At 45.4% G+C, this 21639-nt stretch overlaps 1 protein-coding gene across 3 annotated transcripts in view; it reads left to right on the plus strand.

Moving 5' to 3' along the window:
• Nucleotides 1-21639, plus strand: part of ZNF827 (zinc finger protein 827) — a 331734-nt gene that overhangs the window by 127589 nt on the left and 182506 nt on the right. For all 3 annotated transcript variants that reach the window (XM_075348050.1, XM_075348055.1, XM_075348060.1), the window contains exon 3: nt 13095-13267. In XM_075348050.1, the coding sequence (XP_075204165.1) occupies nt 13095-13267 (173 nt within the window). The remainder of the gene's footprint in view (nt 1-13094; nt 13268-21639) is intronic.

Consider the following 21639-nt stretch of genomic DNA (forward strand, 5'->3'; position numbering starts at 1 on the left):
ACAGGTTAACGAGGGAGACGCCTTCAGAGTTAATTGCAGCCCTTAAAGTCCCTTGTCCAATTACTTTTGGTCCCTTGAAAAAGAGGAGGCTATGCATTACAGAGCTATGATTCCTAAACCCTTTCTCCGATTTGGATGTGAAAACTCTCATATTGCAGCTGGGAGTGTGCACTTTCAGCCCATATTATATATATAATTGTATTTCTGAACATGTTTTTGTAAACAGCTAAAATAACAAAACTTGTGTCACTGTCCAAATATTTCTGGACCTAACTGTATGTATCATAAGAGTTTACTCTTTTATTTCCTCTTGTAAATGATCTCTGGAGCATAAATTATATGTATACTGACTGTCATATTAGTCGAGATGATGTAAAATTCTGCCACTTTCCATATACTTGTGGCGCCAACTCTCTATATACACTGTGAGCGTGATATATCAGTAATTGGGAAGGCATAACATTACGTAGATAAAACACTCCCATCAGATTTTGGCTTTCTGTTGGTACCATATGGTGGTACTATGTAAAACACAAATGCAACAGGACTTTACAGTAGAGTTTTGTGTTCTCCACCACCGATGATAGTGTGGTGTCTTTTAGCCGCAGTCTGTACATACTTAAATGCTACAGATAAAATGCCCTTGTACATGAATTATTCAGTGTATTGTGAGGTTACCTGAGGATACATTAGCCTGTCAAAGAGAAGATGCAGTCTGTGATTTTTTTTTTTCTCAAGATGACAACCGGTATTCTAGTTTGCCTGTAAAATGGATTTTTGTGCATCCATTCCCACGTAAAATACATATTTTTTTTCCAGTTTTTCCACATGCAATCTTTGGCTAAGTAACCTCAGCAATAACATTATTATGAGCCTCTGGACCCAGTATGTTAATGGTGTCAGTTTGTCATTAGACTTGAAAGTAGTGTTTCAAGAATAAGGTATCTTTTTTTCTGGAGCCTGCACATTTTGATGATGATTGATGATGTCATTGGTTGTTCCAACAAGCTGTCACTGGTTTTATTAGCTGCCATAAAGGAATCTGAATGAACGTCTAAACACATACAGTAGGGAAAAATAAGTATTTAGTCAGCCTCCAATTGTGCAAGTTCTCTCACTAAAAAAATAAGAGAGGCCTGTAATGGACATCATAGGTAGACCACAACTATTAGAAACAAAATGATAAAAAAAAAATCCAGAAAATCACCTTGTCTGATTTGGCAAGATTTTTTTTGCAAATTATGGTGGAAAATAAGTATTTAGTCCCCTAAAAACATGCAAGACGTCTGACTCACAGACCTGTAGCTTCTTCTTTAAGAAGTTCTTCTGTTCTCCACTCATTAGCTGTAGTAATGGCACCTGTTTGTACCTGATATCAGTATAAAAGACACCTGTCCACAACCTAAAACAATCACACTCCAAACTCCACTATGGTGAAGACCAAAGAGCTGTCGAAGGACACCAGAATCAAAATTGTAGCCCTGCACCAGTCTGGGAAGACTAAATCTGCAATAGGCAAGTAGCTTGGTGTGATGAAATCAACTGTGGGAGCAATAATAAGAAATTAGAAGACATACAAGACCACTGATAATATCCTTCGATCTGGGGCTCCACGCAAAATCTCACCCTGTGGGGTCAAAATAATCACAAGAAAGGTGAACAAAAATTCCAGAACCTAGTGAATGACCTACATAGAGCTGGGATCACCATAACAAAGGCTACCATCACTAACACACATTGCCGCAAGGGACTCAGATCCTGCAGTGCCAGACGTGTTCCCCTGCTTAAAGGGAACCTGTCATCAGAAATTTAGCTATAAAGCTAAAAGTTCCCCCCTCTGCAGCTCCTGGGCTGCATTCTAGGAAGCTTCCTATAGTTTTTTTGGCACCTTTTATACCAAAATAAACACTTTGTAAACTGGTACCTTTTCGTATGCAAATTTCTAAAATCGTCCATGGGGGCGGGCTGCCTGGGGTCCGTTGCTGTCCTCCTGCAGATTTACGCCGCCCCCGAACGCTGAATTTCAAAAGCTCAGGACGCCGCCCCTGGGTGCCCGTGGTCCCGCGCATGCGCTGTTCCACTGTAGCGGTGCCGTGCACTGCGTGCACGTGTGACCGCTAGTGACGCTTTGCGCGGGCACGAGGTTATGGGCGGCGCTGTGAGTATCATCAGTAAGTGCCGCCCATAACCTCGTGACCGCACTTTCCCCTATGACTCCAGCGTTATGCGCAAGCGCTCGCTGGCCTGATGCCCGGACGTCCCCTCCTTCCCATCTATTTCCTGCTGCTGAGCAGGATGGGAAGGACAACTGATCCGTGTACATGAAAGAACGAATGGGGCCATGTATCGTGAGATTTTGAAGATAAACCTCCTTCCTTCAGCAAGCGCATTGAAGGTGAAACGTCTCTGGGTCTTTCAGCATGATAATGATCCCAAGCACACTGCCAGGGCAATGAAGTAGTGACAATGCTTATTTTCAAACTACAGTTTTTATAAAAAGTAAATAAATTACTTTTGCCAGGGCAACAAAGAAGCATATGAAGGTCCTGGAGTGGCCTAGCCAGTTTCCAGATCTCAAATCCATAGTAAACCTTTAAAGGGAGTTGAAAGTCTGTGTTGCCCAGCGACAGACCCAAAACATCACTGCTCTAGAGGAGATCTGCATGGAAGAATGGCCAACATACCACCAAGAGTGTGTGCCAACCTTGAAAAGACTTACAGAAAATGTTTCACCTCTGTCATTGCCAACAAAGATATACAGTGAAACCTTGGTTTACAAGAACATCCATTCTGGGAGTCTGCTTGTAAACAAAGTTACTCGTCTAGCAAAGCAAAATTTCCCATAGGAAATAATGCAAGCCCAGACAATTCGTTCCACAACTTGTTCAAAGTCCCATCCTGGTCCCCTATTGTGCCATTCCACACATGCACAAACACATTTAAACACAAACACACACACGGACACACACATATTATGCTAACCTTACCTTCCGTGCCATCGCCGGCCTCCCGGTTCTTGTAGTTCGCCGCTACAGGATGTGTATCGGTAACCATTGCGATCGATGCCGGAGCTTCCGCTGCCAGAGCACTGACGTCAAAGGCAGGAGCTGCTTCCCTCTGATTGGCCAGCGCGCTGCCATTGAGTAGCGGCTGATAGCGGAAGTTCCTCCATCGTCGGGATGGTTACCCGATACACATCCTGTACCAGCGAACTACAAGAATCATGAGGACGGCGATGGAACAGAAGGTAAGGTGAGCATAATGTGTGTGTGTGTGCGTGCGTGTTTGTGCGGACTGCAAGAGCGGGTCAAAGCGCAAGTACGGAATCGGAAGTGTGTGCTCGCAAACCGGGTTACTCGTAAACCGAGGTTCCACTGTATAACAAAATATTGAGATGAACTTTTGTTATTGACCAAATACTTATTTTCCACCATAATTTTAAAAAAAAATCTTGCCAAATCAGACAAGGAGATTTTCGGGATTTTTTTTTCTCATTTTGTCTCTCATAGTTGTGGTCTACCAATGATATCAATTACAGGTCTCTCTCATCTTTTTAACTGGGAGAACTTGTGTGCCGCCCCAGCAGCGGATCGAAACGGTCGGATCAGGGATAGTGTCAGTTCATGGCTCGAGGGTCTCCGCACCCGGGGGTTTAGGAGCCACACTATAAAGTAAAAGGGGGATATTTACAAGGGAGTTGTAGTTCGTGACGCCACCCGTAGCCGCCCACTGCTGTGTCTGGTGGGTGTGGTGCAGGGTGGATCTAGGATTTGATTTGCTGTTGGAGGCAGCACTGTAAGATGGGGACCCAGAACCATGAGGGATTTGAATACTGCACTAAGGAGAAACAGCGTGCAGTACCCTGTGACGACCTGAATAGTCCAGGGGCGTCACATTTGCACAATTGGTGGTTGACTAAATGCTTTTTTCCCCCCCGCTGTATATGGACAGGTCTTTGTAATGTAAGTCCATTCAAACCTTTATATCTGCTATCTGTTGCTGCATCTCCAAAGATTAAGGGGTACTTTGCACGTTGCGACATCGCTACTGCGATGTCGTCGGGGTCAAATCGAAAGGGACACACATCCGGTGCCAGTAACGACGTTGCAACGTGTAAAGCCTAGATGCACCGATAAACGATCGCAAAAGCGTTGTAAATCGGTGATCTGTGTAGTGTCGGTCATTTTCATAATTTCGCTGCAGCGACAGGTACGATGCTGTTCCTCGTTCCTGTGGCAGCACACATCGCTGTGTATCAAGCCGCAGTAGCGAGGAACTTCTCCTTACCTGCCTCCACCGGCTATGCGGAAGGAAGGAGGTGGGCGAGATGTTTACGTCCCGCTCATCTCCGCCCCTCCGCTTCTATTGGCCGCCTGCCGTGTGACATTGCTTAGGAAAGAGGCAGGTCGCCGGTCAGAGCGACGTCACAGGGCAGGTATATGCGTGTGAAGCTGCCGTAGCGATAATGTTTACTACGGCAGCTATCACAAGATATCGCATGTGCGACGGGGGCGGGTACTATCGCGCTCGGCATCGCTACAATCGGCTAGGGATGTCGCAGCATGCAAAGTACCCCTTAGTGTTCTAATCCACATGCATATGAGGCAATCACATCATTTAGAGATTTAGATGGAAATGGTAATGTAAAGCGTAGAGCACGTGATAAATATGATTCAAAATTTTATGTAAAATGTGCCCAACAAAAGTTTCAACCCAATCCACAACAAAAAGCAAATCCCCAATCAGGTCTGTCATCTGTAAATTGAAACATAAGTGGCTTCCAAGTTACTGGTAGCACAAAGGCTCTGGAAAAGCACTGTGGCTCCCCCCTTCCAAAAAGAAATAAAAAAAATCATCTGTGCTCCCAATCCAAATCCCGTCCTCTCTTCTGAGCCGCACAGTGTGCGCATTTTAGCTTCCACATGTTTGGCATTTCTGTAGTGAGGAGACCCACTTAATTTACAGAGTACATACCTCCAGAAACACGAAATGGGCACAATCTCTGGACAGTACAATGTATTGGGCTCTATAATGTACTGGGCAGTACAATGGCATATTTGCAATTTTTATTCAACAACATCCATTGTTGCTTGTTTCTGGAAAACACCCATGGAGTCAAAATCATCTCTGCACCTGTAGATAAATTCATAGTGGAGTGTAATTTCCAAAATAGATTCACTTGAGGGGTAATTCACTTCTGACACTTATGGGCTGTGTATATGGAGTCAGCAAATTATTGTATGAAAATTTGTACTCCAAGAGCCAAAGAGTGGTCCTTCCCTCCTGGCCATAATACTATATGGATGACTATGGGGTTACATTATAATATATGGAGGACTAGGAGGGGTGCATTATTATAATATATGCAGGACTGTGTGGCATTCTACAATTTGGAGGATTATGGGGATGCAGTATAATATATGGAGGATTACGGGGTACCTTAAAATATTTGGAAGACTATGGGAGTGCATTTTAATATTTGTAGGACTATGGGGGGTGAATTATACTATTTGGAGAATTATGGGGCTGCAATTTAATATGTAGAGGACTACAGGGTGCATTATAATATATGGAGGACTAAGGGTGTGTATTATAATATATGGAGGACGACAGGGTGCATTATAATATATGGAGGACTTTGGGAGCTGTATTATACTACTTGGAGCAATACTGTATTATACTATTTGGAGCACTATGGGGTGCATTATAATATATGGTGGACTATGGGGTGCATTATAATATATGGTGGACTATGGGGTGCATTATAATATATGGTGGACTATGGGGTGCATTATAATATATGGTGGACTATGGGGTGCATTATAATATATGGTGGACTATGGGGTGCATTATAATATATGGTGGACTATGGGGTGCATTATAATATATGGTGGACTATGGGGTGCATTATAATATATGGTGGACTATGGGGTGCATTATAATATATGGTAGACTATGGGGTGCATTATACTATATGGAGAACAATGGGGTGCAGGCATATATGGTGGACTATGGGGTTCATCATACTATATGCAAAACTCTGGTGGGTGTCGCATGCAAAAGTTTGGTCACTTCTGGTCAAAATTATTGTTATTTTGAACAGTTAAGCAAGTTGAAGATGAAATGATCTCTAAAAGGCATAAAGTTAAAGATGACAAATTTTCTTTTTTCTTATATATTTTTTTGCCTAAAAATTTTTTCATCCTTTACATTTTAAAAATTAAAAAAAAGGAAAATGGGCAAGGCAAATTTTTGGACACCCTTGGAGATTTGTGTCCTCAGATAACTTTGACCAAGATTTCACACCTTTATTAGCCTGTTAGTTATGGCTTTTTCACTATCATCGTTAGGAAAGGCCAGGTGATGCAAATTTCACAGCTTTATAAAAACCCAGTGTCTTCTAACCATGTGCCAAAAAACAACCATGGGTTCTTCTAAGCACCTGCCTAGCACTCTGAAAATGGTGAAGGCCCAAAAAGCAGGAGAAGGCTATGAGATGATAGCAAAGCGTTTTGCTTACCCAAAATGAAAATTGCTCTTGTTTTTGGTAGCTAAGCAGGCAATGTACAGTCCGTTATAGAACCTTGAATAGACGAGATGCCGATCTGTAGATTGCCATTTCAACAATTTTTCCCTTTGTTGGTACAGAGTTGGGTTCTTATTGGCTGGGCAAGATGCTTTTCTCATAGTACTGCCTGGAAGACACTGGTTGTGCTGTGGTGAAGGAAAACAATGCCTCTCTGTGTCACCTATAGGTTGCTGTCTAGAGGTTTAATGAGCCTTGAACATATGACTGGATATTTATGCAAGAATAAACAGTACCTTTCAAAAGCTGTGTCAAATCCGTCTCACCCAACTAACCAGAACCCTACTGTGTACAGAGCAAAATCTCCAAACATCAATGTATACCAGTGTCCCTTGCCCCAGCCATGATCGAAGGCTCCTGTAGTAGAGATGCAAATTGATTTATGGAGTGACTGTATATAGGGGGCAGTAGAGGAACAGGCTACTTCCTGCTGATTTGCATACCTTTGCCCAGGGGGCATTGTCTATAAGGCTTCATACACCTGCTCAATCTTTTCAAGAAGAACCAATACCTTTCAATAATCTATATATATAATTGCCTTATTCTGTCTGTCTGTCTGTCTGTCTGTCTGTCATGCTCCAAAATTGTGTCCTTACGGTGACACAAAGCTGATTGGCCGCTGGGCTCGCCATGGCCCCCGCCCCCCCACACCGATTGGCCGCTCGCCCAGGCTGCGCCCCCACACGGATTGGCCAGCCGCTCGCCCAGGCTCCGCCCCTCCCACAGATTGGCCTCTCGCCCCGGCACCCTGCAGGCATTGGCAATTCGGCCACGCCACGCCCCGCCCCCCTCACGCAATGCACGCTAGCTCTGGCCCCGCCCCCTCCCTCCCCCCGCGCATTCCCCGAACTGACATGGCTGTCACAGAGGTGAGTACTGTACTCCCCCCCCCCCCCCTCCCCCCCCCCCTCCCCCCCGCGCATTCCCCGAACTGACACGTCCCATGCATGCTGCTCCCTCGTCACAATGTCCCATGCATGCTGCTCCCTCCTCACAATGTCCCATGCTTTCTGCCCCCTCCTCACAATGTCCCATGCATGCTGCCCCCTCCTCACAATGTCCCATGCATGCTGCCCCCTCCTCACAATGTCTCATGCATGCTGCCCCCTCCTCACAATGTCCCATGCATGCTGCTCCCTCCTCACAATGTCCCATGCATGCTGCTCCCTCCGCACAATGTCTCATGTTTGATGCTCCCTCCTCACAATGTCCCATGCATGCTGCTCCTTCCTCACAATGTCCCATGCATGCTGCTCCCTCCTCACAATGTCTCATGCATGCTGCCCCCTTCTCACAATGTCCCATGCATGCTGCCCCCTTCTCACAATGTCCCATGCATGCTGCCCCCCTCCTCACAATGTCTCATGCATGCTGCTCCCTCCTCAGTGTCCCATGCATGCTGCCCCCCTTCTCACAATGTCCCATGCATGCTGTCCCTCTCCATGAGCTCCTAATGCTGCCTTCCTCTTTTCCATAATGAGACCTTCATGTTGCCCCACTCATGCTAAGACCACCACACTAACGCTTATGCTGAGACCCCCCACACACACACTATCCCACTCTTGATATTGACTCCCCTACATTGCTCCACTCCATACTGATCCCACACATGCTGCCCCCTTCTTCACAATGAGCTCCCAATGCTGCCCCCTCTTATTCTGAGTCCCTTACACTCCCCCCACCCAATCGATTTTGTCATTGCACTATCCCTCATCCCTTGTCCTTTGTCTCTAGCATTAGCCCCTCTCTCCCACTCCCCCAGCATCAGCCTCTCTCCCCCAGCATCAGCCTCTATCTTCCCTCAGCATCAGCCTCTCTTCCCCAGTCTCAGCCTTTGCCTCCCCCCAGCCTCAGCCTGCCCCAGTCTCCGCCTCAGCCTCCCTCCAGCCTCCCTCCAGTCTCAGCCTCAGCCTCCCTCCAGTCTCAGCCTCAGCCCCCCCTCCAGCCTCCCCCCAGTCTCTGCCTCTGCCTCCCTCCAGCCTCCCCCCAGTCTCTGCCTCTGCCTCCCTCCAGCCTCCCCCCAGTCTCAGCCTCAGCCTCCCTCCAGTCTCAGCCTCCCTCCAGCCTCCCCCCAGTCTCAGCCTCAGTCTCCCTCCAGCCTCCCCCCAGTCTCAGCCTCCCTCCAGTCTCAGCCTCTGCCTCCCTCCAGCCTCCCCCCAGTCTCTGCCTCTGCCTCCCTCCAGCCTCCCCCCAGTCTCTGACTCTGCCTCCCTCCAGCCTCCCCCCAGTCTCTGCCTCTGCCTCCCTCCAGCCTCCCCCCCAGTCTCTGCCTCTGCCTCCCTCCAACCTCCCCCCAGTCTCAGCCTCTGCCTCTCTCCAGTCTCAGCCTCTGCCTCCCTCCAGCCTCCCCCCAGTCTCAGCCTCTGCCTCCCTCCAGTCTCAGCCTCTGCCTCCCTCCAGTCTCTGCCTCCCTCCAGCCTCCCCCCAGTCTCTGCCTCTGCCTCCCTCCAGCCTCCCCCCAGTCTCAGACTCTGCCTCCCTCCAGCCTCCCCCCAGTCTCTGCCTCTGCCTCCCTCCAGCCTCCCCCCAGTCTCTGCCTCTGCCTCCCTCCAGCCTCCCCCCAGTCTCTGCCTCTGCCTCCCTCCAGCCTCCCCCCAGTCTCTGCCTCTGCCTCCCTCCAGCCTCCCCCCAGTCTCAGCCTCTGCCTCTCTCCAGCCTCCCCCCAGTCTCAGCCTCTGCCTCCCTCCAGCCTCCCCCCAGTCTCAGCCTCTGCCTCTCTCCAGCCTCCCCCCAGTCTCAGCCTCTGCCTCCCTCCAGCCTCCCCCCAGTCTCTGCCTCTGCCTCCCTCCAGCCTCCCCCCAGTCTCTGCCTCTGCCTCCCTCCAGCCTCCCCCAGTCTCAGCCTCTGCCTCCCTCCAGCCTCCCCACAGTCTCAGCCTCTGCCTCCCTCAGTCTCAGCCTCTGCCTCCCTCCAACCTCCCCCCAGTCTCAGCCTCTGCCTCCCTCCAGCCTCCCCCCAGTCTCTGCCTCTGCCTCCCTCCAGCCTCCCCCCAGTCTCTGCCTCTGCCTCCCTCCAGCCTCCCCCAGTCTCAGCCTCTGCCTCCCTCCAGCCTCCCCACAGTCTCAGCCTCTGCCTCCCTCCAGTCTCAGCCTCTGCCTCCCTCCAACCTCCCCCCAGTCTCAGCCTCTGCCTCTCTCCAGTCTCAGCCTCTGCCTCCCTCCAGCCTCCCCCCAGTCTCAGCCTCTGCCTCCCTCCAGTCTCAGCCTCTGCCTCCCTGCAGTCTCTGCCTCTGCCTCCCTCCAGCCTCCCCCCAGTCTCTGCCTCTGCCTCCCTCCAGCCTCCCCCCAGTCTCAGCCTTTGCCTCCCTCCAGCCTCTTCCCAGTCTCTGCCTCTGCCTCCCTCCAGCCTCTTCCCAGTCTCTGCCTCTGCCTCCCTCCAGCCTCCCCCCAGTCTCTGCCTCTGCCTCCCTCCAGCCTCCCCCAGTCTCAGCCTCTGCCTCCCTCCAGCCTCCCCACAGTCTCAGCCTCTGCCTCCCTCCAGTCTCAGCCTCTGCCTCCCTCCAACCTCCCCCCAGTCTCAGCCTCTGCCTCCCTCCAGTCTCTGCCTCCCTCCAGCCTCCCCCCAGTCTCTGCCTCTGCCTCCCTCCAGCCTCCCCACAGTCTCTCCCTCTGCCTCCCTCCAGTCTCCCCCCAGTCTCAGCCTCTGCCTCCCTCCAGCCTCCCCCCAGTCTCTGCCTCCCTCCAGCCTCCCCCCCAGTCTCTGCCTCTGCCTCCCTCCAGCCTCCCCACAGTCTCAGCCTCTGCCTCCCTCCAGTCTCAGCCTCTGCCTCCCTCCAGCCTCCCCCCAGTCTCAGCCTCTGCCTCTCTCCAGTCTCAGCCTCTGCCTCCCTCCAGCCTCCCCCCAGTCTCAGCCACTGCCTCCCTCCAGTCTCAGCCTCTGCCTACCTCCAGCCTCCCCCCAGTCTCAGCCTCTGCCTCCCTCCAGCCTCCCCCCAGTCTCAGCCTCTGCCTCCCTCCAGTATCTGCCTTTGCCGCCTCCCCCCCCGCATGCGCAGATCTCTGGTCTGCATTAGAGACACTCCCACGCTCCTTATGAATCCACTTACCTGCTCCAGTGCCCGCCGCCATCTTCCTGGCTCACGTGAGTATCCTCTTCTGACACCGGCTTCCATCACGGCGTCCTCCGCGGCGTCCTGCTGCGAGCTCTGCATGTGACGTCCACACAGCAGTGGACGCAGCACAGAGGAAGGAGCTGATTGGCGCGCGCCTGTGACCCCGGAAGTGCAGGCGCCGGCAGTTCCGGGGTCAATCAGCTCCCTGTGCTCGGCGGCCACAAAAAAAAAATGTAAAAAAAAAAAAAAAAAATTTTTATTTTTTTTTTTGCTGCCAGAGGGTGCCGCCCCTCACAATCTGCCGCCCTAGGCACCGGACCACGGGTGCCTAGTGGTAAATACGGCCCTGCACACACCTCACATCGCATCCACACACTCACAGCATCCGCCGATATCGCTTGCTTCTCGGCCTCGATACTGTGCTGTTGTGATCTTCCAGGACCTGACGGAGGATCACATGGCCAGAGGCATGTGATATCTCCGGATGTTGTGAGTATCAGCGCGTATGTGCGATATCGTCAGTGTCTGTGTGAGTGTATGCGATCGGGTGTGTGTGAGTGTATGCGATCGGGTGTGTGTGAGTGGATGCGATCGGGTGTGTGTGAGTGGATGCGATCGGGTGTGTGTGAGTGGATGCGATCGGGTGTGTGTGAGTGGATGCGATCGGGTGTGTGTGAGTGGATGCGATCGGGTGTGTGAGTGTCGGCAGAGGAGCACGGCGTGCTGGAGGAGGCTGGGAGCAGAGAGGCTGATCATGGGGAAGGCTGGGAGGAGAGAGGCTGATGCTGGGGGAGGCTGGGAGGGGGAGGCTGATGCTGGGGGAGGCTGGGACGAGGGAGGCTGATGCTGGTGGAGGCTGATGCTTGGGGAGGCTGATGCTGGGGGAGGCTGGAAGGAGAGAGGCTAATGCTGGTGGAGGCTGATGCTTGGGGAGGCTGATGCTGGGGGAGACTGGGAGGGGAAGGCTGATGCTGAGGGAGGCTGGGAGGAAGGAGGCTGGGAGGAGAGAGGCTGATCTGGGGAAGGCTGGGAACGGGAGGCTGCTGAGGGAGGCTGGAAGAGAGGCTGATGCTGGGGGAGGCTGGAAGGAGAGAGGCTGATGCTGGTGGAGGCTGATGCTGGTGGAGGCTGATGCTGGTGGAGGCTGATGCTTGGGGAGGCTGATGCTGGTGGAGGCTGATGCTTGGGGAGGCTGATGCTGGGGGAGACTGGGAGCGGAAGGCTGATGCTGAGGGAGGCTGGGAGGGGGAGGCTGGGAGGAAGGAGGCTGGGAGGAGAGAGGCTGATCCTGGGGAAAGCTGGGAAGGGGAGGCTGATGCTGAGGGAGGCTGGAAGGAGAGAGGCTGATGCTGGGGGAGGCTGGAAGGAGAGAGGCTGAGGCTGGGAGGAGAGAGGCTGATGCTGGGGAAGGCTGATGCTGAGGGAGGCTGGTAGGGGAAAGCTGATGCTGGGGAAGGCTGGGAGGACGGAGGCTGGGAGGAGAGAGGCTGATCCTGGGGAAGGCTGGGAGAGGGAGGCTGATGCTGGAGGAGGCTGGAAGGAGAGAGGCTGATGCTGGCGGAGGCTGATGCTGGGGGAGGCTGGAAGGAGAGAGGCTGATGCTGGTGGAGGCTGATGCTTGGGGAGGCTGGGAGAGGGAGGCTGATGCTGAGGGAGGCTGGGAGGAGGGAGGCTGGGAGAGGTAGGCTGAGAGAAGAGAGGCTGATGCACACACACACACACACACGCGCGTGCACTGCACAACACACCACACACACACACACACACTGGGAACCACAAACAACTGCCCTACACAGACACCCACACACACAGACAACGCTGGACACACACAACACCCAACACACAAACACCGCGGCACACACAAATATACGCACATACCGCACAACACACACATTGCACAAAACATACCTCCCCCCAAAACACACCACACACACACAAACCGCGCAACACACACACAACGCTACAGACACACAGCGCTCCACAAACAACGCAACACACGCAACACACATACAACACCGCTCTCACCCCCGTCACACCCAGACAACACCCAGAACATGTACAGCGCCTACACAAACACTTGGTAACTACACACAACATCTCTATATATATATATATATATATATATATATATATATATATATATATATATATATATATATATATAAAACAAAAATCATACATGAACTACACAATACGTAAATTCTAGAATACCCGATGCGTAGAATCGGGCCACCTTCTAGTTCCTCTATAAAGGGGTTGCAGTACATAGGTGAGCCATTGTTAGGCTATAAGTCCTGGAAGTGTATCTGCAATTATTGTATAAAACTGACCCTGTTGGACATGTTGGTTTGTTTCTGATAACATGAATTTGATATAACGTGTTATGATTTGGTCTCACTTGATAACATAATTGCTATCATGAACTTTCTGATTTCTCTTTCTAATTTCATGTTAAAGCTCCGGAAGAAGAAGTCGGAAAGCCTTTCCAATGCCCCATCTGTGGACTAGTAATAAAACGGAAAAGTTATTGGAAAAGACACATGGTGATTCACACGGGTTTAAAAAGCCATCAGTGTCCACTATGTCCATTTCGTTGTGCCCGCAAGGACAATCTGAAATCACACATGAAGGTAAGGCTGTGTTTGATAACTAAAGCTGCTTTGTGCTCGCAATACAAAATGACTTTGATATGAAATTGCAAGTGTACCATGATTGCCTTGCTACTGTAAAAGATTTTTTTTTTTCAAATGTGTATTCTACCTTGGTATTGTAAGTAGATACTTCACATTGTTAAAATGGTTTACTGCCAGCTTGACTGCACTGACATCAGGCTGAGTATTAACCTGTTTTCTTCAAGCTTCCTTAAACTTTCAGTGGCCTTTCAATTCTATGTGCTAATTAAGGCATACTGAGAAATGTGGTTTATAGGAATGATGCCAGCCTGTGTGTGTGTGTGTGTGTGTGTGTGTGTGTATATACATATATAAGTGTGTGTGTGTGTGTGTGTGTGTGTGTGTATATACATATATAAATGTGTGTGTGTATATGTATACATAAATGTGTGTGTGTGTGTATGTATACATATATAAATGTGTGTGTGTGTGTATATGTATACATATATAAATGTGTGTGTATATGTATACATAAATGTGTGTGTATATGTATACATAAATGTGTGTGTGTATGTATACATATATAAATGTGTGTATATGTATACATAAATGTGTGTGTGTGTGTGTGTGTGTATATACATATATAAATGTGTGTGTGTATATACATATATCAATGTGTGTCTGTGTGTGTATATGTATACATACATTTGTGTGTGTGTATACATATATAAATGTGTGTGTATATGTATACGTGTGTGTGTGTGTGTGTGTGTACATATATAAATGTGTGTGTATGTATACATTTGTGTGTGTGTGTGTGTATGTATACATATATAAATGTGTGTGTGTATATACATATATAAATGTGTGTGTGTGTGTGTGTGTATGTATACATAAATGTGTGTGTATACATATATAAATGTGTGTGTATGTATACATATATAAATGTGTGTGTGTGTGTATAATATATATGTACACTGTGTGCAGAATTATTAGGCAAGTTGTAGTTTTGTATTTTAGAGCTTTTTTTGATTATTGATCAACAACGATGTTCTCAATCAACCCAAAAGACTCATAATATTTTTGGAAGTTGGAGTGGGTTTTTTAGATTTGGCTATCTTAGGAGGATATCTGTTTGTGCAGGTAACTATTACTGTGCAGAATTATTAGGCAACTTAATAAAAACTAAATATATTCCCATCTCACTTGTTTATTTTCACCAGGTAAACCAATATAACTGCACACAATTTAGAAATAAACATTTCTGACATGCAAAAACAAAACCCAAAAAAATTTGTGACCAAAAAAGTCACCTTTCTTTATGATGACACTCAACAGCCTACCATCCATAGATTCTGTCAGTTGCTTGATCTGTTTTCGATCGACATTGTGTGCAGCAGCCACCACAGCCTCCCAGACACTGTTCTGAGAGGTGTACGGTTTTCCCTCCGTGTAGATCTTACATTTTATGAGCGACCACAGGTTCTATATGGGGTTTAGATCAGGTGAACAAGGGAGCCATGTCATTATTTTTTCATCTTTTAGACCTTTACTGGCCAGCCACGCTGTGGAGTAGTTGGATGCATGTGATGGAGCATTGTCCTGCATGAAAATCATGTTTTTCTTGAACGATACCGACTTTATCCTGTACCACTGCTTGAAGAAGTTGTCTTCCAGAAACTGGCAGTAGGTCTGGGAGTTGAGCTTCACTTCATCCTCAACCCGAAAAGGTCCCACAAGTTCATCTTTGATGATACCAGCCCATACCAGTAACCCACCTCCACCTTGCTGGTGTCTGAGTCGGAGTGCAGCTCTCTGCCCTTTACTGATCCAGCCTCTGGCCCATCCATCTGGCCCATTAAGAGTCACTCTCATATCATCAGTCCATAAAACCTTTGAAAAATCAGTCTTAAGATATTTCTTGGCCCAGTCTTATCTTATGTTTCTTGTTAAAAGGTGGTAGTTTTTCAGCCATCCTTACCTTGGCCATGTCCCTGAGTATGGCACACCTTGTGCTTTTTGATACACCAGTAACGTTGCAGCTCTGAAATATGGACAAACTGGTGGCAAATGACATCTTTGCAGCTTCACGCTTGATTTTCCTCAATTCATGGGCAGTTATTTTGCGCCTTTTTTGCCCAACACGCTTCTAGCGACCCTGTTGGCTATTTGCCATGAAACACTTGATTGTTCGATGATCATGCTTCAAAAGTTTTGCAATTTCAAGACTGCTGCATCCCTCTGCAAGACATCTCACAATTTTGGACTTTTCAGAGCCAAAGGAAAGGAAGTTGCCTAATAATTAAGCACACCTTATATAGGGTGTTGATGTCATTACACCACAACAACTATTAAGAGGATACTTTGTGTAGCAGGCCTTCATGGTAAAATAGCTGCTAGGAAACCACTACTAAGGACAGGCAACAAGCAGGAGAGACTTGTTTGGGCTAAAGAACACAAGGAATGGACATTAGACCAGTGGAAATCTGTGCTTTGGTCTGATGAGTCCAAATTTGAGATCTTTGGATCCAACCACCGTGTCCTTGTAGAAAAGGTGAACGGATGGACACTACATGGCTGGTTCCCACCGTGAAGCATGGAGGAGGAGGTGTGATGGTGTGGGGGTGCTTTGCTGGTGATACTGTTGGGGATTTATTCAAAATTGAAGGCATACAGAACCAGCATGCCTACCACAGCATCTTGCAGCGGCATGATATTCCATCCGGCTTGCGTTTAGTTGGACCATCATTTATTTTTCAACAGGACAATGACCCCAAACACACCTCCAGGCTGTGTAAGGGCTATTTGACTAAGAAGGAGAGTGATGGGGTACTACGCCAGATGACCTGGCCTCCACAGTCACCAGACCTGAACCCAATCGAGATGTTTGGGGGTGAGCTGGACCGCAGAGTGAAGGCAAAAGGGCCAACAAGTGCTAAGCATCTCTGGGAACTCCTTCAAGACTGTTGGAAAACCATTTCCGGTGACTACTTCTTGAAGCTCATCAAGAGAATGCCAAGAGTGTGCAAAGCAGTAATCCAAGCAAAAGGTGGCTACTTTGAAGAACCTAGAATATAAGACATATTATCAGTTGTTTCGCACTTAAGTATTTAATTCCACATGCTTTAATTCATAGTTTTGATGCCTTCAATGTGAATCTACAATTTTTAGAGTCATGAAAATAAAGAAAACTCTTTAAATGAGAAGGTGTGTTCAAACTTTTGGTCTGTACTGTGTGTGTGTGTGTATATATATATATATATATATATATATATATATATATATATATATATATATATATATATATATATATATACTGTATGTATATATATACTGTATGTGTATATATATACTGTATGTATATATATATACTGTATGTATATATATATACTGTATGTATATATATATACTGTATGTATATATATATACTGTATGTATGTATATATATATACTGTATGTATATATATATATATATACTGTATGTATATATATATATATATACTGTATGTATATATATATATATATATATATACTGTATGTATATATATATATATATATATATATACTGTATGTATATATATATATATATATATACTGTATGTATATATATATATATATATATATACTGTATGTATATATATATATATATATATATACTGTATGTGTATATATATATATATATATATATATACTGTATGTATATATATATATATATATATATATATACTGTATGTATATATATATATATATATATATATACTGTATGTATATATATATATATATATATACTGTATGTATATATATATATATATACTGTATGTATATATATATATATACTGTATGTATATATATATATATACTGTATGTATATATATATATATATACTGTATGTATATATATATATATATATACTGTATGTATATATATATATATATATACTGTATGTATATATATATATATATACTGTATGTATATATATATATATATATATACTGTATGTATATATATATATATATATATACTGTATGTATATATATATATATATATATATACTGTATGTATATATATATATATATATATATATACTGTATATATATATATACATATATACTGTATGTATATATACTGTATGTATATGTATGCTGTGTATATATACACTTGTGTGTTTGTGTATGGATTGCCTTGAAAAAATATTTTTTAGATATGTTTTGAAAATATTTGAGGAACTTTGTTTTGTATAATTTAATTTACATTTTACAAATACTTGCTAGTACTTGTTAGTATATCACATGAAATCTCAATAAAATAGATTTAAAGGAAATCTGTCAGCAGGTTTTTGCCACTTCATCTGAGAGCAGCCTGAGGTAGGTAAAGAAACCCTGAATCCAACAATGTGTCACTTTGTGCAGCAGTTAATTTTTAGATGTAGCAATGCAGCAGAGCTGGGAAAGCTGTCACTGCCCACACCAGGCTCTCTATGTACAATGTCTATGGACAGGGAGCTGTTAATCACAGCAGGGGTAATTCCAGATTATCTGACCTAGTGCTGCAATGATAATCTCCTGAAGCTAAAACAAATATTAAAGATAAACAACAGCACACAGTGTTATGAGACGCACCACTGAAATTGGTGTTTTAACCCCTAGAGCATGCTGTTTTCAGATTACATAGGGAAAACCTGCTGACAGATTCCCCTTAAGTTTGTCGGTGTAACTTGAAAAATGTTGAAATGTTCATGGGTATGAATACCTTTAAAGGCACTGTAATATAGATGTTTTGATTGTCGGGCAGCATATCCAGAAACATACGGTGTCAAGTTCAAGTACTAAAAGCTCAAACAAAAAACAGAATCCAGATTTCTGGAATTTAGTGGTGATTATTTTGACATTTACAGACATAGACTGTATACAGTCTATATGGAGTGTATAAAAGTCTTCATTGCTTTAATACAACATGGTATGAGCCCCAAATGTTCCATTTTTGCTGCATTTTCAAAGTGACATCAAATCCCTTTGTTGAGACGCAGTATGATGGAATGAGCGTCTGCTCACCTATGCAAGGTTTCTGGGATGTTCCCCTTCCTTAGCATGCACAGATCATCCTTGTCATAGCTAAATAGTCAAAGCCACTTAACCCCATCACCAAATCCATAGAAATCAGCCACTATACAGTGTTTGGCACTGTTGTGATCCAGCTCCATACACTGCGATCTTTCGGCGTCCATGGCTCATGAATGGTGCCGATACCGGGTGCTGGCTCTGATCGATCTGGTATTGATGACCATGTCATTTCATTATCATCACGTACAGAATTGCAATGCAAGGTTTCATCTTTATATAGATAAGCAATAATGCTTTTTTCCATCTGTATCCTCTGTCCGGTAATTAATAAAGCACTATTTTAGCCATGGGGTCAGTGCCACATTTTTTTGTGCTATATATAGTTAACACCACTCCAGTCACAATAGCTAAGTGATGTATGCTGTTCACCTTTTCTTTGTCCCTCACAGGTCAAACAGAATTCTCCTGTAGATGTCTGAGTCACTTCAAGACGGAAGGTTTCTAGGCTCCATTTGGCTGCTGTACAGCTTTTTTCTGAATGCTGTTAATAGCAGCAAAGGGGAGATATCCGCACCATAGTATTGTGAACAAAAGAAAATCCAGTTTAGAATGGCGGTCTTGATATTGAAGGGAATCGGTCACCTCCAAAAATCGCTATTTACCTGCAGATATAGGAGTAATCTGCAGGTAAATAACAAATCATATGTGACAGGTTTACTGGAAGAGCAGCTACAGGGAGAAAGCAACGTTTATTTTTCCTGCAGCCAATCACTTCTAGTCATCACAGTGCAGTGAACGGTTACAGTCACCGCTCAGTACATAGTGAGTGAGCTGTAATCACTACTTGGTACAATAATTGACCTCCTTCTCTGCACAGACACGCTACAGAGCTGACTGTCAATCAAGGTGCCAGGGAGTGATTACAGCGCACTTACTGGGTAGTGAGCAGTGATTGTCACCGCTCCCAACATGACCTTGAAAACTGGAACTGAGCGACTTTAGGAAGAATAAAACTTAAATTTTCCTGTAAGGCTGCTTTCACACATCCGGCTTGAGCTCTGCGGCTCAATCCGGCTGTGCAAGCTATGCAACGGATGCGGTGAAAACACCGCATCCTTTGCATAAGTTTTTCCTTTGCGGCCAGTCCGTTTTTTGCCGCTTGCGGCATGCTACTGAGCATGTGCAGTGGCAAAAACCGCATGCGGCGGCCAGATGCGGTTATTGCCGCATCGCGCCGCATCCGGCCGCCATAGGCATGCATTGAAAAATGCGCTGCATCGGCCGAATGCGGCGCGATGCGGGTTTTTTTTGCCGCACGAAAAAACGTGCCAGGCAACGTTCCATCCGGCCGCCGCATCGGCTAAATCTGCCGCATGCGGCAAAAACCGGACGGAACGCAAGGCCATGCTGCACAATGCGGCACTAATTAAAGTCTATGCAGGAAAATCGCAACCGGCAGCAAAAAAAAACGGTTGCGATTTTCCTGCAAAGTGCCGGATTGTGCCGCATAGCAAAAACCGGAGGTGTGAAAGCAGCCTAAGCCAGGCATGATTTACATTCTTTTTACTTTCATATTACCATCAGCAAGTAAGTAGCATTTTTATAGGTGACCAGTTTTCATTAAAATGAGATTTTTTATTTATTTTTTTTACATCCAGCTACAGAATGAGAGAGCTCATGAGTCAAAGTGTATTCTTCGTCCTCCCAGCCAGTATGATGACTGCAGCTTGTACTGAACAGTGTTAAACCTCAGCGGAGAGGAGGAACACTGAGGATTAGGATATATGGGTGGAGGGTGTGTTTTTACTTTCATTATGGATTACATCCTTGCTGACATGGATTTTCCGATAAAGTGTACCAACCTTATCAGGTCCAAGAGATCTATTTATAATGTGTACGGTTTGTATTGGAAAATCTGGTGACATGTCTGCCTTAAGAGAAATGGTTTGATGGGATAATATATAATAATGGGCAATTTTCTATGTCAAGGAAAATTATAAATTAATACTCAGTATTATGACTACTGTAATTCCAGCTCCATTCCCTTATTGTATTTTATGGAAAGGTTAAAGAAGTTGAAACCTACAAGTGCATCTCAATAAATTAGAATATCATTAAAAAGTTAATTTATTTCAGTAATTCAATACAAAAAGGGAAACATATATGATATAGTCATTACAAACACAGTGATCTATTTCAAGTGTTTATTTCTGATAATGTTGATGATTATGGCTTGTGAATCTCCCCTACATTTTTCAATGGTCTTTCCCTAACAATCCTATCAAGGCTGTGGATATCCCGATTGCTTGTGCACCTTTTTCTACCACACTTTTTCCTTCCATTCAACTTTCCATTAATATTGTTGGAAACAGCACTCTGTGAACAGCCAGCTTCTTTATCAATGACCTTTTGTGGCTTACCCTCCTTGTGGAATGTGAATGCCTGCCATTTGGAGCTCTGTCAAGTCAGCAGTCTTCCCCATGATTGTGAAGCCTACTGAACCAGACTAAGGGACCATTATAAACACTTAAGAAGCCTTTGCAGGTGTTTTATGGTAATTATTCTAATATTCTGCGATAATGACGTTTAGATTTTCATTGGCTGTAAGCCATAATCCTCAAGATTAACAGAAATAAACACTTGAAATAGATCACTGTTTGTAATGACTCTATATAATATATGCGTTTCCCTTTTTGTTTCGAATTACTGAAATAAATTAACTTTTTTATGACATTTTAATTTATTGAGATGCACTTGTACAAAGAAGAACCTGAAAAGGCCAGAATATATTAAAGCCTATTGTAGAGTAAGCGGCAGATTGTAAATAAAGGGGATTTTCAGTGTATACTTCATTGTATGTACTGCTCTAATGAATCAGAAAATCACTTTTTATTTTCCACTAAACATAGGTAAAGATTTTCCTGTTAACAATGTAAGTTTAAAGTTTTATAAGCTTTTCTGGTCCCATAAGAACATATTGGGTGTAAGCAAAGGTGAGTAGAAACGGCCAGGCACTGCAGCCACAGGTAAGTACTCGCGGATCGCAGCTCTGCTCATTAACGGACTTCTAGCAGTCCCCGGTGGTGCTCAACCGGCGTGGCAGAAGAAGTCGGATGAATCCAAAAAAAGCAAGGAAGGCGGCACTTCACGATGGCGTTCTGCAATTTATAATGTGCAATTGTAAACAAATTACAACATGAGTGGGGAGTGCAGGTCCAAGCTGGGTCCTGCTCTAATGAATCAGAAAATCACTTTTTATTTTCCACTAAACACATGTAAAGATTTTCCTGTTAACAATGTAAGTTTAAAGTTATAACCTTTTCTGGTCTC

Source organism: Anomaloglossus baeobatrachus, chromosome 1, assembly GCF_048569485.1.
Source record: "Anomaloglossus baeobatrachus isolate aAnoBae1 chromosome 1, aAnoBae1.hap1, whole genome shotgun sequence".
Taxonomy (NCBI): domain Eukaryota; kingdom Metazoa; phylum Chordata; class Amphibia; order Anura; family Aromobatidae; genus Anomaloglossus; species Anomaloglossus baeobatrachus.